The sequence below is a fragment of the Takifugu rubripes genome, chromosome 13 (genome assembly GCF_901000725.2).
Source record: "Takifugu rubripes chromosome 13, fTakRub1.2, whole genome shotgun sequence".
Taxonomy (NCBI): Eukaryota; Metazoa; Chordata; class Actinopteri; order Tetraodontiformes; family Tetraodontidae; genus Takifugu; species Takifugu rubripes.
The window spans coordinates 4,384,463-4,405,584 of record NC_042297.1 but is presented as its reverse complement, the minus strand read 5'-3'; the positions used below and the strand labels follow the sequence as shown (position 1 = coordinate 4,405,584).

Sequence of the window (21,122 nt, the reverse complement as noted above, 5' to 3'; positions counted from 1 at the left end):
CTGGAAGCAAACAGTAACAGATTCCTTCCCAGCAACAGCCATCTGTTGTGTTGCAGTGGCCCTGGGATACAAACTCTAGCCCAGCGTCTATTGTGTTAATGAATATGCTGCTCTTTTGCTTCTTTGTTGGGGGAACCCAGCAATCGTGAGCGACGAGGCAGCCAGAGAGCTGCAGTATTCTGATCTGAACATTAGAAACTGGAGAGCCTATCTGCTCCGCCCTGACAAATGCTGGTGAAGTGTGGAAGTATATTAGTTTAAAAACGATGGAAAATATAGCAACTGTGTGAACGAGGGAGGAGTCATTAATGTGTTACTCGGAAGTGAAACTGAAACCTGGACGCAGCTGCAGGAGGATATCAGCAACCAGCTGATGCCAGGATGTGCGTTCCCTAGAATTTATGTAACTTTTAGGATTTTTCACCGTAAAAAACAGCCCAAAAAAAGGCTATTACAATAAGTGTCTCGCAATGTCAGGCTTGGCTTTCTGTAATGTTTTTAAGAAAGAGTTCAACTTTATCACAGACGTGATCTCTCATTCAGACAATCAGGATGTTTACATTCTCCGGACCAGCGGCTCTGTCCCAGTAGACCTTCAGCAACACAACAAGTGTTGATAGCGAGCTAACAAGTTAGCAACCCAGAATTTTTTAGCGTTTTATGTGCAGGCTGGAAATAACCAGGATTCCAAACAGCACATAAAACGCTAAACACTCTGGGTTGCTAACTTATTAGCTCGCTATCAACACTTTTGATTTAATGCATGAGTAGATCAGTATCAGGGATACGGAAATTAAACCTTTTAAAACTCGATTTTAGTGGATATAACATCTTCACAGGAACCTTTCAAGTCCTGCTATGTTCAGATAAAGCATCAGTTTAGTTTTCTGGTGTCATAAAAAACCTGAAACCAAGAAATCTGATCTAGTATCATGTTTTAAACGCTGTTCTCTCCAAACACAAGGTCAATGAGGAATGAATGTGTTTGGTGAACACCAAAAATAACGAAAGACACTTTAACTAGTTTCACTTTTCAGGGTTATGCTTAAAAAAAAAAACAATTAGAACTACATTTTTGTGTTTGCATCATAAATTTAGTCCCCCAACAGCTTCAGTGTTCTGTAACGGGCTGAATTGGAAGCAGATGATTAGCTTTGTCTGCACACACAAAGATTTGTGCCCTGATGATGAGAAGATTCTTTTGACGCTCCGCTGGCGCAAACATGATTCCTGAGCTCAAACGCGATGGTAAAGAGACAGAAGAGATTCCCCGCAAACACAAAACATCATGTTTCCCCCATAATCTCCTCTGATTCTGCCCATTGTTGCAACCTCCGCTGTCTGTCTGTGATTTACGACTTTGTTTGGATGATCTACAATCCTCACACCAGCACCTTAATGGGAAAATGTTTAATAAAATAGAATGTCTCTGGTGGCTTCCCGGGATATTGATCTACATTCTGCCTCCTTCCCTGTTTTCATAGAAACAGAGCAGCACTCTATTGCCCAAACACCTTCGGCTGAGTACGTGTGTGTGTGTGTTGTAGCACTCTACAGTGAAGTAGCACTCCTTGAGATTAAAGGAAATGCCTCAAATCAATCAGATAACCAATCTCTGATTTCTTTCCTAATGGCTCATGAAGGTAAGGGGAAGCTGCACTGGAGAGATTTTGCTAGAAGATGCACATAAAACACGCTGGCAAGACAGAAAAAAAAAAACAGGGACAAGGGTTGTTTGATATCCCGAGCTTCTAAACGGGAGTCAGGTATCACGGTGGCTGTGGTCGGGCCCACTGAGACACACTCACCATCTCTGTAGACTCAATCACAGACAGACAGATGCAGCTAGCAGCCTGCTACCTCATGTATGAGTCTGTGAAATCGCATCCAGCCTCCATCTGTCGGACAGAATCTGATTATAAAATGGCCTCCGACCACGGTGTTAACATACGTAGCCGACTGAGGTCGTCTTCTTTCCCAGCCAGGAAATTCTTAGCGTACATAAATGTGTACGACAGGAAAAGTGACGGCAAATCTTTGGGACTAAAATTGATTTCGTCCTGGTAGAGATACAGAAATGACTCCATGAGTGAAAATATATGAAATGAGTGGATAATGAGCCATTTAGTCTGAATTCTATTTGCAGCAGAAAGCCTGTGTGACAATATGATAGTGATGAAAATGTGACAGGTCAAATAGGCCAAATCACAGCTTCGTTAGAAGAAGAAATAGTTCCTCTGTGCAGAGACGGAACCGCATCAGAGACTGTAAAAGCAGCGACAGACGGAGGTGTGAGGGAGACGTTTCAGGACACCAGAGGGACGTAAATTACAAACAATTTTATTTATACAAGGTTTTTATATCTTCCTGGGAAAAGATTGCGTCAGTTATGGACCAATATTGTCTGCTAAAGTACTAAATGCGGTTCTCAGGAGACCTGACCTTCGCTCTGGCTGCAACAACACCCGTGCAATAAACTGAAGACTCTGAAATGATGACTACACATTCTATATGGTATTTCTGGACTGAGAACCTTCACAGAAATTCTATATTGCAATATATATACGTGTGTCTGTGTCCTCATTTTAATCTCATTGTGCGGGAAAAAATAGTCTGAACATCGTATTTATCACACATGGTCCGTTTTTTATTTTTTGTTGGCCAATAAAATGCTTCATAGTTGCGGCATATCGCAATTATTTAGTTGCGAGTACATCAAAACTGGACTGTTGAGCTTAGATCAGGTTGATTCAGGCCACAACTTGGAAAAATGTGTATTCAACACTCGCTGTTACGATCGAGCTAAAATCAGCCTCAGTCTGAGTCCATAAATCAGCATTAATGACATCAAATTGGCACCTTTTAGAGAAGCTTTGATGTTATGACTGTCCTGTTTGAAGCAAGCATCTGATATTCTGGTTTTATTCTTGTTCTACACCTCCAGTTAAAGTCACCATATGCTGATAAGAACTGGAAGTGTTCGTATAATTATAACCCATCAGATGGGATCGTGTTAAAACCAAATCAATCCGCCTCCCCAACACGGCGTTAGTGCTGTGCTCCTCTGACGCCTGGTCGGGGTCATCAGACCATGGTGTTTAAGCACTCTCGCTGTCTCTTGTGCTCTCCTGAATGGTTCTGTGTCACTGGTTCTGAGGCACAGTCCTGGGAGGAAACTACCTGAGCTTCTGTCAGTGTTTACCACCGGTGCAGCCAACCCACAGCAGATTTTTGGCAGGGCTGAACATCGTGGGAGCACTGCTCCGTGAGCTGAAAGGTATCAACTCGTTCCACACGACTGAGTCCAGCATTTCTGCCCAAAATGGGAACGATGGTAATTAGCCTGCCGTTTTGTAAAGTGTCATCATGCTAGGCTTGTCCCTCCATCCCGCTCAGAATCAGAGTATGAGAGATGTTTTAGCTAATCGTGGTTAAGCTAATCTGCCATCTTTATTAGGAACAAAAAATACGCACCATTGTTGCTAACTAGCGCTGTGGGTGAAACTTGAGAGGAGGAAGGTTTGTTCCAAACCTCCTCATTGGAAGGATCTCTCACTGAGCCATAGAGCTAATCAATTTTTTTCACAATGAAAAAAAAAAGAACGATAGTGCTGGATAATGAGCTCTGCTGTTAAGTGTTTTGATTTAACTTTCACACTGGAGATGATTGCTGAAACCCCAGTGCTTGGGCGATTCAAGTGTGCTACCGATGTGAATGCGAAAAAAAAATGGGGGGGGGGGGGGGGGACGCAGGTGAGACCGTTGACTTTCTGCCACGCTTTAGTTTTTTATCTGTGAAAATGGAAGCAAATGCTTCAAAGAACGCAAAGAAACACCGAAACGTGGGGGAAGAGGAGGTCCTCGGAGGAAGGAAATGATCCGTGTTGTTGCTAACCAGGGTCACAGTGGGATGAACACGGCCCAGCTGCTCCAGCAAATGACTTCATTCATTTGGTAAACACACCGAGATAGGACCCTAGGTCTGATCACTCTTTAAACATGGTGGTGGAGGGCAGGCTCAAGGCTTCCTGCTGCTGTCAGCACTTCCAGCTCCTCTTAGGGCTTCCTGGCCCGCTGAGCATGATACTGCTTAATCCAATAAGTGATTATATTGTATAACACTGGATATCTGCCAGTCCTGCCCTATGGAATGCAAATGTAGCGCAGAGATATACAGCAAAGAGGTGAATAATACAGCTGCAGTCTTGTTGAAGCGGACCATCCTGAGCACATGATGCCAGAGTAAGGAAAAGTGGGCCACGGCCAGACAGCAGAGGACAGGACAGGCCAAGATAAGCTACATTTGGGCTGACTGAGCAGCAAAGGGGGTATAGAACAGAACTAAAGCGATATGATGGGATAAAGAGTGACACCATGTCAAGAAAATGATGTACGATTGTACTCCTTATTGCTGACGTTTGGCCAGAAAAGGGATCGACTCTTTCTAATCTGTGTTACCAATAAAAAGGACATGATAGGATGGCGATGTCTCATGGATATTTATAATGAGGGACGCTTCCTGACTGTGTTGATCAGGACCTGCTGGGACTGATGTGGCACTTTACATTTTATGGTCCCTCCCACCTCTGTCCTGCACTACTGTGACTTATGAGCCAACTACTTATCTGCAGCCGAGCTTTATGCTAACAAGCCGCCGTATTCCGTGTCCAAACACCATCTTCAAATCAATTTGAAAGGCGTTTTTATCTCGGCCTTCATGTTGAGACCATCCGTCATCACCGCAGATACGAGGAAGGAGATGAAGAGAGGTTGTTGACAGGTAGAAGAGGAAAAACTACAGGGAGTTTTTTAGTGCTGAGGTGCATTTGAGCTTTGATTGCAGATTATGTTGCCATCTGCTGTCACTGGTGGTCATTCTGTGGGCGGCAGCCAGCACGTACGGGACACGTGCACTGTCAGCCGCTGCTGTTTCTGGAATAAAGACGGGTCCCTGAAGGCTTCACAGCAGGATAAGTCCAACCCTGGCACAGAACCTGGCTTACGGCACCAAGAGTGGATTAAATGTTCCACACACGTCCTTCATGGAGCTCGTCTCCTCCAATTTTAGGATATGATAAATCTGCAGCTCAGGGGCATCTCTCCTGGAGAATTCAATTAGGGAAAAAAGGAGTGGAGGTTCACAGTGATATTAGGGAACTGATATTAGAGCTCCTCTGCTCTCCCAGTAATGAACCGCTCCGTTCCTCCACCGTGACTAGATTGATTTGGCTGGCCGGGCTCAGGGTTCATCGTCTCTTTAAAGTCACTCTCAAAAGGCCGGGCGCCATTGTGAGGGGGAGAAAGTCCAAAGTGCAGTGATGAACAGCACAGCGCGGACCGAGGGGCAGCCAGCAGATGGCGGACAACACGCCGTGATAACCTTTGAAGGAGTCTGTGATTTCTCATAAGCCGACAGGACTTGACGGCTCTTTTGTATGCAGACCAGATCAATAATTCTGTTCAGTAATTACTTCACATCTTAATTATCAATTAGATGCACTCTGATTGACCTGCCCCTGATTTTCTCTCCCCGTGAATGGAATTTAATCACAATACGAGACCATGTCGGTTGCTTCTGAAGGTGAAGCCCACGTCAGCCGTCCTCACCGGTAATCTGCATTCTGTCCACCTGAAGTTTAGATCAGTTCACAGTGCTAAGAGCGAGTCTCGGGTGTGTAATTGTGCTGTTATAAATGGGATAATTAGCTGTAATATATCTGATAAGACTTTTATGAGATTGCGTGACGAAGGCTCCAACAATTAAGGACCAGATGAATCACCTGTGTTCGCTGTGCATCTTCAACACGCTCTGATGCGTATCTCCGTTGGTTATGGATCTTAAATGCCCCAGTTGATAGCATTGTTGCTAATGTTTTGCTAATGTTTTGCGGTTACTTTGGGCTCCATATCCATCAAACACTTTAGCAAATTAACTTTGAGCTGCGCAGTTAGACACAATATGAAGTTCAATTATCTGGCTATTATATTTTTTGAATACTGAGCTCCTCCTTCATTTTTCTAATGGACATTTAGGGAGTCAGAATCTGTAAAATGTCTGCACATCTTTCCAATCCAGCCAGTTGCATCTCTGGAGGGAAAAAATGTAATTATTGAGGATCTGAGGGTGAAATACTCTCCAGCGCAGCATTCCTGCCTGACAGAAGTCCAGCTCCATCTTCCAGTTAATGACATTTAAAGATCTCATTGCTGCAGCGTTATCGCCCACCGTTTGTTCTCTGCTCTCTCGTTCCTATATATATATAAAGCTTGATTGAGATTGATGATTGGGAAATAATGCTAGTTTTATTGTTGGTGGGCTTTTTCCAGCACAAAAGTAGAAGCTGGTTGGGCTGCAGAACACCGACATCTGAGGTTCTTTACTCAGCAGCAGAGCGAGACGAATCGTTCAGATGATTAACTAAGAAGAATTAAAGTTAGCTGAACGCTTTCTCACAATGTTTATGTAATTATCAGCAGTTTATCATTTAAAAACTTCATTTTCACTTTGGAGCTTCTAAAATGCATCCATCCATCCATTCATTTATTAATTTATTCATCCACTGATTCATTTAGCCACCCATGATTCATCCATCCACCATCCATCCATCCATCCATCTATCATCCATCCATCCATCCATCCATCCATCCATCCATCTATCATCCATCCATCCACCCACCCACCACCCATCCATCCATCCATCCATCCATCCATCCACCATCCATCCATCCATAAGCCATCTATCGATCCATCATCCATTCAATCCATCCATCCATCATCCATCCACCCATCCATCCATCCATCTATCATCCATCCATCCATCCATCCATCCATCCATTCATCCATCCATCCATCCATCATCCATCCATCCACCCACCCACCCACCATCCATCCATCCATCCATCCATCCATCCATCCACCCATCCATATATATTAAATCCATCCACCATCCATCCATCCATCCATAAGCCATCTATCGCTCCATCATCCATCCATCCATCCATCCATTCATCCATCCATCCATCCATCCATCCATTCATCCACCCATCCATCCATCATCCATCCACTAGGTTTTGTGCCACAGGGAGACGTGCCTGGACCTGATGTGTTTGGGTCCTGGAGCAGCTGAAGAGGACACAGAACAGGAGACCTTGTCCAGGTCCTGTGAGCAGACTGGATCAGCCTGCAGCTCGTGAAGCATGAAACACTGAGCTCATTTCACTAACAGCACTGACAGTTCATCAGATCACAAAAGTCCTCCTTCACGTTAAAGGGGATCAGCTTCGTGACTCTCAGACGTAAATTGGGTGTAAAAGTAAAGCAAAATGAACCCAGTATTGGAAAATATCTAGTTCTTTACAACAGTAATGGTATTCCACACACTCCCTCCTCATTCCTAATTTTGAGAAATGCAATTTTGTGACTGGCTCTTAAAAAATGCTCTCCTATACTTGTAAAATAATTAAGGTGACAATGCAAAAACTAAAAATTGGACTTGCTTGGATAATAGTGTTGCACCTCCCTTAAGTGTTTTATAGTTGCTCTTGTCTAAAACACATCAAATGAGACGCTGTAACCACTTAATCAAGCCTTAATATGAAAATAATGTAAATAAACAGGCCATTCAGATTCTTCTCAGTGAGCCTGTAAAAATGAGCTAAGGGGGGTCCCCATAAACAACTACAATATTTGTTCCCCTGACAAATATGCATTTAATCTGGCAGGAAACCTCCTATCCCACTGGTGCGTCACGCTGCCATTGAAGCTGTGCTGACATGTCTGCCCATAATAACCCCTCTGTTGTTCATAAAGAGCAACAACATTGACCAAAGAGCAGAAGATCAAATGCATACCTGACCGATATCGACCTTCACAACTGGGTGTATGACATCAATTTTTCAGTCATATACAAAAGCCAAATTGGGTGGTCACATGGTCCACCATCATGCTTATTTCTTGCCATGTACTAAACAGCAATGTTGGGAATTAACATGAGTTATGGGGCCCTATGGTCATGTTTTTGTATACATTGAAGAGACTCCAGTAATTTAGTTACATGTTTCTGGGAGCTTAATAGATCTGGAGGGAGAGACAGAGTCCAGGTTCATCAGCGGAGGGAACAAACAGGGCTGGTTTCCTGTCAACCCGCAGGTATCAGGCTTAAGGGAAAAGCTTGGGGTTAATGTGAATCATGTGGGCGACATCCTCCCACCTGCCTGTTTGTGCTAATTAAAGTCCCCGGTAAATAAGCATTTTCCACATCGACGAAGGCGAGACTGAATTTACACCTGCAAAAACAGAAGCCACAATCACGGCAGGAATGAGACACTGTGATATTTAGCCAGGTGTCAAAATAACAGGATGCTGCTTTAGCAAGAACACGAAAACTGGTTAACGGGGTTGACAGCCAGCAAGGTGTCTTGCCTTTGTAAAGTTAAACACAGCCCAGCACAGACAGAGCACTGCTGGGACTGTTTTTATTTAAAATTTTTAGTCTAAGATGGATGAGAGAGCTTAGCGCCGCATCCAGATTTAATTTACTTGGCTGGAAACAGGTTAGAGGCTGTTAAAAGAAGATTGCTCATAATGTTTTACCGCCAGCCGAGCTAACATACTGTGTAGATTCTTGGAATTTTATAAAAGCTTAGCTGAATATGTTACTAATATCGGAGGAGATGTCTAAAAAGGATTAAAACAATTAGTTTCTTGTGTTTCAGCAACATTTCTCTAACTTGGTTCTGGACTCAGATTTTCAAGGGGTGTCTTTCATGTATCTATAAAGTGCTGCACCTTTTAAATGTTTCAGTCTGGAGGCACCGAGACATAAACATCAGTCAAAAAGAGAGATGCTGTGAAGCTACAGTAGCACATCAGGTGAACATGCTGTTATTTTCACTGACATCAGACAGGCACATAACACTGCCTGACAGCTATAGAACACATGTTCAACTTGTTGGTGAGGAAAATCTTAATGGTAGGAATCTCACCTGCTTCTTGGCTCTTTGTTGCCATGGTTTCCATGGCTTGTGTAACTTGCAGGAAATCTAAAGTCATAAACTGAAATATTGCATTGAAGTATCCGCTAATCGATGACCATTAGCACCATTTCTCCTCATCCTCGAGATGTTGCCACACACTGGTCATCATGTCTCTGCTTCTTGAGGGCAAAATTTGACTGCAACCTTGCAACTCTAAACAAAAATAAAAGCCCAAGAATCACTGTTGACGCTGTGCCCAGGGAAAGGACAAATAGACGATTACATTTTAAATAAGAGGAACTTCATCGGCACTATAATGCTCAGAGAGCTGTCCCCACTGTCTCCTCTCTTGCATTTCCAGAGGGGGACAAGTTCATTGTTCCAGCAACTGTAAACACATTAGTGATGCTTGACAGGTGACGCTTCCTCTGGAAATGAAAAGAATCTGCAGTTACTGATGTCGGACGCAGACAGATGCCATGTCAGCCACCAGCGCCGTCAAAGTCACGTCAAAGAATAAATAGCAGGTTACGCGCAGATGCTAATTTAGCTAAATTATCATGACGTCCAGAAATGACACTTTGATAAGCATCCATGCAGGATGCTATCTTCTTAAATCGGAGGGCCCATTTTACCAATGAATTTGCTGTAATGTGTGTGTCATATATATGGGTACATATATTAGGGCTGTCAAGCTGCATTGATGTACGATGATTAATTTCCTGAAATGAATGCATTCATTTAGTTAATGCAATTAACAGGTGCAACCTGTTGCAGCTGATGATCAGCAGAGCATGGAGAGAAATAAGAACAACCACAAGAGGAAGCCCCTGGCCCACCTGATGGGTTCTAGGTAAAGAGGGAACCTTGAAGTGAAGTGAATCTTTTATTATTTATCCCTCTATTCCCACCAAAATGAAGAGAAAGTTTTTTCTTTTGTTGGGTGCATCGTTGAAGAGCAATCAGGATTAATCTGCAGATTTTGCCGAGATTTAAAAATGATCAAAAACTATTTTTTGATAGTTACGTTTTATATATACTGTAATTTAAATGTGAGGTGTATTTGTGGGGTCATTTGGAGGACAAATATTTTTTGGCTCTTTGTTTTTGTTTGTTTGTTTGTTTATTCCATTTGATAGCTAAAGGGAAACAGGGAACTGAAATCAGTAAAAGCAGAAAATTGAATCCTGCTGGGCTGGAATCAATACTGTAAATGCTACCATCAACAAGCATAAATTATTAATAATTATTCTGACAGTGTTAGGTCTCTCTCTCTCTCTCTGTATCACTGTCTCTCTCACACACACATTTAAAGGAAAGAGAGTCATATTACAGTAATTGTGCCATTTAAAATAGTCAAACTGCTGTGGGAGGATGTCTTTACAGTAGATAGTGTGTGTGTGTGGGTGTGTGTGTGTGTGTGTGTGTGTGTGTGTGTGTGTGTGTGTGTGTGTGGCGGTGGTTGGATACTTTATAAACAGTTGAGAGTGAAGACGACCAGAGTCTGAGCTGAGCAGCAAGGTCACTGCACCATCAGGAAGCCAGTAGAATAAAGCACTGAATCCCTGTGGACCATTTACTTTTAATGTCTTCTCATTTGCCTGAACACAAGCCCTGCTGGGGTCTCAGAGACCTCCTCTTGCTCTCGGTGCTCTCAAAACCACCTCCACTGGCTGCGAATGATCAGTGAGCAGACATCAATAGCCTGCCCGGCCTGAAATGTTTTAATACAGTGGAATATGCATCAATAGCCAAGAGAAAAGAACATATACAGAGACTTTGCCAATCATTAATGAAGGTCCGCCATACTGCTCAGGGCCTCTTTTTCAGCATATATAATTTACATTTATGTTGGCTAAACAGCAGCATAAAGGCGATCATTTACTGTAGGAAATTACAACCGTACATATCAAGGCGTTTACTGTACGTTCCACCTCTGACGGCATTGGTGGGTCAGTGAGTGGTGAAGTCTGGAGACGCCGGGAACCATAATCAGGTCAACAAGGACCATAAAGACTAACCGCAGATTTGACTTTTCACATACTTTAGCAGCATTAACTGAATAATTCATAACGTCCAGCAAGGAGGTTATATGACAGCCAGAGTCTGTCTGTCTGTCTGTCTGTCTGTCTGTCTGTCTGTCTGTCTGTCTGTCTGTCTGTCTGTCTGCTTACGTATGATAAATACTACTATACGCTACCTACTGCACTACAGGCGTGAGTCTGAATATGTGGAGAAATGTCCTGAGGTCTGAGCTCCTGTTACATTTGTTACAATGTTACATTTAAAAAACTCCAACTCTAACCAGGTCATTTGTCATTTTGCCGGTTTGTCCAGGGTTGTTGCTGCGCACACAAACTCTGTGGCGTTGTGTTTTATTCTACCTTGTTTGTAGGCCACGCCTGTGCTACATTCACTCTACAGAGGTACAAAATGAATGTCGGTCCCCCTCACTTGACAACAAATTTAATCTTGAACCTCCTGCTCCGCTCAGGCCCCACCCCGACCCCCACCAACCCGGTGCCATGGTGCACTATGGGAAAGTTTGCCACTGCTGCACTTCAGGCGCGCTGGGAGCAGAAACAAGCGACGAAAGAGGAAGCATTAAATATCTCGGCCGGTGTATCAGAACATAATTTCAGTGACGTTAATGGCCACAGTTTCTGTTATGAAAACGCCATCGAGGGATCACAGAAGCAGGCTAGAAGATCGCGGCTGTAATGTTTGCTGTAACATGTGGGACACTTCATAAAGACGCCATATGGCTGAGTTAACAAGTTCCAAACATGATTTCTAGCTCCAGAACGTGCTGTTGTTACAGTATTGGGCTCTGACACGGAGACCTGCGCAGTGATCCGGCAGGTGCCGCAACATGTTCAGTCACACAATAAACCTCCGAGAAGCAACGGACGCCGGCTTTACTGTCACGGCCATTATAAGGGAGGAGTGGTTCTGTGTAGTGGGCTTGGCTCTTCACATGCTGCAGCCCTCTGCTTCAAGGTCACAAGATTGATGAAACTGCATACTTATGAGCAAATTATGACAAAAAAAGATTAGTTAATTGAACAAGAGTCAAAGCAGTGCTTGTAAATATGGTGGTAACTGATTAACTGAAGTTTTTTGTGCTTTGTTGAGCAACTTTCTGTTTAGGGGGGGCTGATAGATCACGTTTGTTCTCCTTTTTGCTTCCAGGACAACTGTTATATTTGTATTATACACACACACGTGCGCTTTTGAACAAACACACATTCCTCAAATGTCAAAGCAAGCCAGATGGTGTTAGCTGGGCCTTACTAAAATGGCAAAAACTGGAGAGGCTTTTGTATTTTCAAGGAATCCTCTGATGGTAAAGTGGACGAATAGAGCGTCATTTGCAGGGCCGCTTCATGGGTGCTCGAATGTTCCGAATTTTCCGAATGTTGGGGTGGGAACAAGGGTGGGAGAAGTTGGGCCGGTCACAATTTCCAGACCTTTTGCATCTGAACGAAAGCAGAGCTCCTAATTCTCGGATGGCAGCCGTGGCCTATTTTCACAAAGATGGGCTCATGCAAACTTGATAACATGCTGTGAACAGAGAGAGGAGCCCATTCTGCACCGCCCGGGGTGAGTCTCAGATCCAGCAGGGGGCTTGTGTGGTAAGGACGGCCTGGCACAGGCGTGGGCTAGCGACGCCGCCGCAGAGCCTCGCTGACATTCATGCGAGCTCTGGATTGTTGACGAGAACACGTGAGCCTCCTTAGCTTTCATTTTCAAAGTGCATCTCAAAAGTAAGTTTAAAAATGAATATTAAAAGCTCCCTCGAGGAGCTACGAGAGTAATAAAGAGGTTAAAGAATATCCACATAAACACGCATTACAGCAAAACAAAGTGTTACTTTAGGCCCTCATTAGTGCTTAAAAGTCCTCCTAAAATAAAATTAAATGTGTTGATACTGCCATTGTTTGAACCTTTAAAGTACATTCATACCGTGTGAATGTTCTTTTCTTATAGCCAGAAATGTTCCGTAAGGAACGTCGTCTGCTTCTTATAGTCTACTGATGTTTTAAACTACTGTCTGATGACGTCAGCAAAGACCGATACTGGCGCAGACTTTAGCCCCCACTAAATCATCATCAGCTGTTGGAGAGTCCTTCGAGAACCATTTAGTTTTCAGTTTGCATCCGTGCGTCAGGAGCTACGAATCTAAACTGATCGGACATGCGGACATGGAAGATTGGGGTGGATAATTCTCTTCTCACATGCTGTGTTCATTGACAGACTGATTAGGGTTTTATGTGGTCATCGATGATGCCTCTGAAAGACAAGGCAGTGCTAAGAACTGGATGCAAAACTGCAAATTTTGAGGGTTTTTTTCATAAATCAGTAAAAGTCAAGAGCATTTAGCAGCATTATTATGGACAGAAATCTGATTCTGTCTGCTGGGATGTAATTCGGACATCTTCGTTCCCCTCGGCAGATACCCACGGCTGGTTTATTCACCATTCATCTTCACCTTTAATAACACAAAGAAGCCTTATTTACTCTCTGAGTAAACTGAGGGAAACTCAATAAAAAGAGAAGAGCTAAGATTTATATCTGTGTGACAAAGAAACATGAATCTGGATGACAAACAGGTGGAGACGAGCTGGGCATCAGATTCAACTGGCAGCAGAGAAATTGATTAATATGAGGGAGGAGGTAAGGAAATAAATAGAGTGTTTCAGGCAGAATGAAAGTGTGAGCACTCATGAGGGGGCACACCCTCAACATCCATCTGACAGCCCAGATTGGGGGGCGGGAACAGACCTCTGACTGGGTTCCAATTGACTGACTATTTTAAAGCCTGGACGTGTCGTTCTTTTTTCCTCACCGATGCAAATTCCTGCCTATCTGAAACGAGCCTCTAATTAGCCAGTGAAGCAGATGACTTTATGAAATATCCCAAACCTCAATGTCGAGTTTAACGTGGATGATAACCTGTGGCTGAGTTCTTGGTGCATTTACCCCACAAGGGTTTCATCAGCATGTTTTCTATCAATGAATTTGCCAAAAAGTGAGCAATTGCAATAACTTGGCACTAATGTTTGCACCAGTTTGGCTAGAAAAGCCTACAAACGTCTGGAATCTACGAGGGTCGGCATTTGATTTGCTGAATAAGCGAGGGTGTGTTATCACGTTTAGTAAAACCTTTAAAGAAGGGCTCTGTTGTGCTGGCTATCAGCTCTGCTGTGATGCTATCATCTCAAGCTGGCTACTTCTGTGAAAATCACTGGTGTGTTTCCATGACAACAGCTGACCTCAACACTCTAGATAGGAGCAAAATCAAGCAGAGAACCGAACAGCAAAAGTGTGGCTTTGAGCTGTTTGGGGACGTGGTTAGGACCAAAATCTCACCCTTTTGATTTTTATTTTTTTTTAATATAATATTTGTTTCTTCTTCTCTGTCATTGGACTAGTTGGTTCTGTCATTGAAGCTGCCCTGTCTTCGTCCTCGGCCGATAATCGTTAATGCTGTTGATTAAACGTGATGTTGTTGTGGATCCAACCAACACACCACAGATGCAGCTTGTCCAATCAAATCTATAAAACAAACTTGCCGGAAGTAACTTTTATACAGTGAATGCAACATTGGATATGAACATTTATGTGTTACTGACTGGGTGGTGACACTGGTTGTGTGTGGCCGATCTAGTTTAAATGAAAAGGTCCTATTGGATGATTCTCTACCGATATTCTGACTGTGAGAAATTGTGGATTTATTTCTTTTTCGATCGCCTTGCTCCAGAGCTAAAATCAGATTCCCAAAATATGTGAAGCATCTTCATTTTAAGGGTCAACTTTGACTACAAAAACTCTTCCACAGGATTTCTCTTGACTCCGGTGAAATGAAACGCAGTTAAGTTATCAGCGCCCTTTCAGAGGACTTATGCAAGCGCTGCGGAGCAGAGCCGCGTAGTTTCTGCTGGCCGTTCTCTCGCTGACTGTATGTGGGCTTAATAGTTGTAAGAGGTACAACAAACACTGAATTTATGTAATAAAGTAATGCTGACTGGCCGCGTGCAGCTCACACACGACCTTTTTCATAGTAAACCTCAGCTTTTGCGTAAAACTTGATCTTTGAGTTGGCAGGACTCATATAAAGAGTGAAGGTAAAGGTGTGATGGAAGCTGAGCCTTTTATAGATTGGAACGATCTGGCTGAGTTTTTTATAGGGTCAGCGTAACTGTCATCCGATGTGACATCTAACGGACTCCACAGGCTGCCAGGCTGTCGATGGATAGATGTGACGGCTTTGTTTATTTTCAACAACTTAGATCACACCTGTTCCCATAATCAGATTTAAGATATGGGAAATTGCGTTTTCCCACACTGACGGGTCAGAAATCCAGTTGGGCCGCAGCCGGCTGCTCCATTATTCTTTAACCAGCGTCCACAGCCCGATGTGAGCAGACTCAAACTGCTTCAGCATCATTTCAGAGAGTCCCGAACCTGAGAGGTCAACGGTGATCGTTACCTGTTATAGGTTTTTCAAAGACTGTCTTTCTTTCTAAACCAAGTCAAGAATAAAAGCACTTCTGGGTGCAGGAGTCTCAGCATGTCTGACTTAAAGCAGATCGTAAAGTCTGCAATTCCACAAGAATGTCTTTGATTAAATGATGAGTCGACATGAGGTGTGATGCTGCAGCAGGAGCAATTTTTGTTTTCAACTCGACAGAATGAATACAGGATTTGTCAGTTATAGCAAGAATTAGCTGTGAATTACTAAGACATCCTGCCCTGCTTCCATATTCCCAAACCTGGGCAATTTGCTAAACTTTGAATCACAATTGTTCTTCTTTTGTCTGGGGAGGGAGACATTGAACCCTGAAATAACCGTATGCAGTTATTTTATGTGATTCTAGACAGAAAATTGCAAAGCGTATCATAAATAAGGCCTTCATTTCATAAAATGGCACACAAAAGACTCTTAAAAGGGTGACTTTTCTTGTAGAGTCATAAAAGCACAAAGAGATGATAAAGAAAGTAGCAAAATATCCAAATTTACGAGAAAAGCAAGGATGCAAACACAGAAAAACACATTCAACATAAGAGACGTGTCATTCGAAACCGAAATTTCATCTTTCACAGACAAAAAAAAGGAACAATCTTCTCTGGGTCACATGAGGACCTGAGGAATGTAGCAAGAGAAACTTAAAGTATATAAATATATATACGGTATATATAAACCTGCTGATTGTAAAGATGAAAGAACATAAATATTAACAGGTGCTTTGAAAACAACTTCTGTTTTCATCCTTGAGGAACTCGGGTCTGAGGGAAAGTGGTGGGTAACAGATGCGAAGAGATGATGAGGATGAATAGTCGCACATTTTAGTCAAACTCTGGGCTTTTCGATCGGTTTGGAATAAAGAAGGAAAAGAAAAAGCAGATCGCAGCAGCAGGCGGAAGCACCAGAAGACGGAGACGTCCACACAGACCTCAGCTGCTGTCCGGGAGAAAAAGGTTTTTTCTTCAAGTGTCAGCGCCGGGCTGGTTCTGATCCATTATACTTGAGGATGCTTCTACGCTAAGCTTCTAACTACTAAACTATCACCTGGACTTGGAGCTGTTTTCTTCAGCTGCTTAATCACAGAGATGTTTCTGCCTCCAGCTTTACTTTTCCATCTCCATTGATTTGTCCTGCAAAATTGCCCTCATCTCTCCTGTGAGGTGGGAAAATCAACTCCTCAGGTCTCAAAACGCGGGTATGTCACAACTTGAAAAGGCAGAAAGACCAAGGACGGCTCTGTGTTACTATGGATACGGAGTGAGCATGTTTTTCCGGATAAGAAGTGTTCATTTATTTATTTTCAGTTTGCCGTGCTCTATATTTATAGATACAGTGTGCTGCTACGGCTAAAAGCTATTTTATGCTATTTCATACTTTTAAATAGCATTTCCAACACAGAGAGGTGAGCAGATGATCAGATTATGCACTCTGGTAGGAGAGGAATAGGAACGATGTGTCATTGAGGTGCTGGCAGTGTAGCCCAGTGGTTACCGTCCGCGCAGAGCTGCGAGAAAACAGGCGGCCGGCTGGCAGCGGGCCATGAAATGCACAATTAGCCCTGGGCCATATTAGACTGGGAATGGCAAAAATCAGCACCAGAGAGTGCGCTTGTTCTTTACAGCACGTTACGTTACGTTACAGCAAGAGAAGATCTCAACCAAAGCAGGAAGTGTTTACCTCCAAAAAAATTGTAACAGCAATAATTAGCATTATTATAATTGTTATTATTACTATTTTAAGCGTAGGAGAGGAGGAAGAAGAAGAATTCAGCTAAGAAATTACTCTGTATCCACTCTGAAGCTCTAACCAGCCTAAAATGGCTCAATGTGATCATAGTTTTGCTCATTACAAATCATGGAAATCAACCAGTTAATAATGATGCACTTATCGGTTTTAGTGAGACTTTGAAATATTCAAATAATGGTTTAACTATGGTCAAAACTCCACAGGCCAATATTGTTCTGGTATCATTTTGCACATTGATGCAAATGGCGGCATCATTGTGGACAAGACAAAAGGCTGAAATGGTGCCCCTCCGTCCGAGTAAAGACAAACAACTGCCACCATTTTGTAGTTGGATCAATAATGCTGTCAACAGTTTGTCGATGAATCTGATGTATCTTCAGCCATTTCAGAATGCAGCTTTCGAATAGTTCAGCTTCAGCACGGTGAAAAGGGCCCTTAATTGACCCGTGAAGGTCGGAAGACAGAAAATTAAATGTGCAAATGTGTTTGGGATGAATGTGAAATCATGCTGACATGTTTGAATCAAACCCCTGATCCTTTCAGGAAATGATGGGATGTCACATAAGAGGCATTGCTGTGCAGAAGCACATAGAGACAACACATAGACACAAGACAACTTCCTCAATATTAAATGAGTAAAAACAACTTGGTCTATTTGTCTTTAGCACTGCTCTGAGCTTCTGTCACACACAGAATTTTGCTGCATGTAAATATATTAATATTTTGCTCACCAAATTTCATAAAATCCTTAAACTCTGATGTTTGAAATAATCAGATTGCCCTTTAGGGAGGAGGAATAACCATCTTCATCTTATGAAGTGGGTAAAATTATTTTTATTAACTGCGGGAAACATTAAGGCAAGGTGGGATACAGGGTTGCAAACATGCCCTTTAGAAGGATTTTTTTTTCAGTTGGAAAAGAAAAGTTTAATCGAAATATTGGAGCAACAGTCGTTTTAATTACCCTGAAATCGCGTATTTGCCCCGTTTATGTTTCCATTCTGGGCTTTATTTACTGAAAGCTCTGTGATCCCGCAGCAGCGATCCAGTCACGGTTGGCTCGCAGCGCATAGAGGGTGCCAGGCTACCCTCTAGTGGCTCTGAAACGCGATGAACCGTGTCACTAAAAGAAGTTACAGCCTCCGCTCCTGAAACGAATAAAGGCTAAAACCGGATACCAGAACTGATGATGGGAGGAGAAAAGTCAATTGTGGCGTAGGAGACGACGCGCAGGAAGGGGAGTCCCAGTGCGTAAAATGGGACGATGTTTACTTTATATGCAAATCAGCCTCATCGACACCACAGGTCTTATTTTAAGGCCCCGACTTTTCAAGAAAGGAAGCTTTGATGTTGGCAGGAAGGATCGATGCCAGGGAGAAAGAAGGAGGAGGAGGAGAGAGGGAGGGAGGGAGGGAGTGTGAGGGAGGGAGAGGATGCAGAATAAAAATGTACTTCTGCCTCATCACAGCCTCTCTGTTTTAAATCATCTCTGAGTCCCACCATCTTCAAGAAAGAGGTAGAAAGCCACAAGTGACGTCCTTGTCCTGCGCATCATCTGGACATGATAAAGTTTGGCTCTGATGGGGAGACAGGCTCAAACCCAGCTGGTTGACCTAAACTGTGCCGCTTTATTTCTGTTTCATTTAACACAATCTGTCGGAACGGCTGAGGCGAGCCTCTCCGCAACATCCTTCCACTCTCATTTGGCTCATGCAGGCCTGCGGAGCCGCTGCGGAGGAGCAACTTTACGGGGGAGGTGGAGGGGAGGGCTTTAGAGGGTGTCAGGACATAAAATCTGACACTTTGAAAAGGCTCAGCATCAAGTTTCCACGTCTATTATGGCTGCAAAGACGCTGCCTCATTGCCAGGACGCAAGGCAAATGAAAGCGCATTAAGCATCCACACATAACGGATTCTCGAATATTGTCATGAGGAGGCCACTCAAGAGAGTGTCAAGTGCAAAAGTGCGGAAAAAAAAGTGCTACAAATAAACAGAAGCCCCTTCATCAAACCAGCGCGAATGAAGCAACAGACAGCCTGGAAGCGTTTGAGCTCACGGAATGATTTAGGGATGGAGAGTAACAGCAAATAACGCGCATCTACTCACATAGACGTGATGTTTTTGAATAACTCTTTTATGTCCACGTTGGTTCCATTGCTCCCCGTGTCTTGGAGGGCGAGTAAAGGGAAAAACCGGTCGTTGTCGGACTTATTGCAATAGATCTCTGTTTGAGAGCAGCTGCAGGTCGGCGGGCAGTCCAGCATGGAGCTCAGATAGTCCTGAAATATACTCATCAGGAACAAAACCCTCCACCAGTAAATCCGGATCGAGTAAAACCATAGATCCATGTCTCGGGCGGGAACAAAAAAAAAGGTGCAGAAGAGGTCCCGACGTCCTCTGTAGGTTCGAACCGAACAAGAGCGAGGAGAGGATGAGAGTAGGAGACGGAGGGGATGGAGGAGAACGGCGCGTACAGAGGATGCTCTGTGAGCCTTTCTGCCGCGGATAGATGCTGTAGTGTCCTTGCGCGTCAGAGACTGGATGAAAAGGAGGAGGAGGAGGTTAAAAAAAACAGAAGCATTAACAGAAAACTGAAATCAAAAATGAAAAGGAGCGATGATGACGGGCTCCGCTCGTCTTTTCAGTCTGAAATACATGATGAAAGCTGCTACCACTGCTGCTGATGTCGTCGTGTCTCTCCAAGCAGGACTAGGACGACTGACTGGTGAGGAGAGAGAGACACAAAATGTGAAGTTGGAGCATCAAGACCCTCCTACTGGCTACAGTCACACTGACACCTGCAGAAACCGCCTGCAATCATGCGTCCGCGAAGGCGTCAGCTCCACGCACGAGCACCTGTGTGTATCGTATTTCAATGGATTATAATTCTTTAAGCATCGCATAACATTACAGAGCCAACAAACGCCTTTATTTAGATTGGTTAATTAATTGTGTTTTTTAAAAACAGTCAACAATAGTCAGTCAAACTGGAATGAATAGGCTTTGATCCTCCCTGCAGTGTGTGTGTGTGTGTGTGTGTGTGTTGGAGGGGGTACCTACACGAGTTTCTGCACCAGAAGATGATGTTCACCCTCCCAGAAGCAACGCGCGTTCCTGTCCATTCTGATTGTGGCGCAATTTAGCAGGGGTTGATTGAACGTATATAACAAAGTCCCCCAAAGCGCCGAGCCATGACGGATTCATGTCCTTAAAGGCAGGAATGTAGTGGTTCTTCTCTCAACAAATATGGGGTCATCTTCCAGCCACTGATGGTCTGAGAACATGTACATATTTTGGAAATCGGTCCATGTTGTGAGATTTTCTTTTTGTTCCCAGGGGACAATTAAGGGGACACAGAGATGGCACAACATCCAACCAAATTGGAATGAATGTACTCTTGTTTGCTTGACACACACACACACACACACACACACACACACACACACACACACATATATATATATATAAAGAGAGAGCGAAAGGTCCGAGAAACAGCTATTATAGTGAATGTGGCCCTGTAAGTGACCTAAAAGTACCCAAAAAAACCCGAAAAACTAACGTGTTGCTAAGATGGTGACAGCAGTGTGCTGGTGTGTGGGAGCTCCGCTCCATCAAAAACTGCACATCTCTCCCTGAGTGACTCAAATTTGCCAGGAAATCCTAATGGAAATCCTCTGCCCATCTGTTTGTGACCTAAACTTACAGAACACTTGGCTTACGCAGTGGGACACTGATCCACACTGTAGGAAAACATCCTGTTCTGAGGGCCCAGAAGAGATAAAATGAGGTTTTCTAGTGGAAAGAACTAACTTGGATCTGATCGAATTACTGTAGCAAGCACACATTTAATATTGGAAATCTGTGCGGTGT

At 43.5% G+C, this 21,122-nt stretch overlaps 1 protein-coding gene across 3 annotated transcripts in view; it reads right to left on the bottom strand.

Moving 5' to 3' along the window:
• ntrk3b (neurotrophic tyrosine kinase, receptor, type 3b) overlaps positions 1 to 19,966 on the bottom strand; it is a 130,266-nt gene extending 110,300 nt beyond the window's left edge. For all 3 annotated transcript variants that reach the window (XM_011609523.2, XM_029846418.1, XM_029846419.1), the window contains exon 1: positions 19,359 to 19,966. In XM_011609523.2, coding sequence (XP_011607825.2) covers positions 19,359 to 19,600 — 242 coding nt within the window. In that variant the 5' untranslated portion in view covers positions 19,601 to 19,966. The remainder of the gene's footprint in view (positions 1 to 19,358) is intronic.
• Positions 19,967 to 21,122: the final 1,156 nt, after the last annotated feature.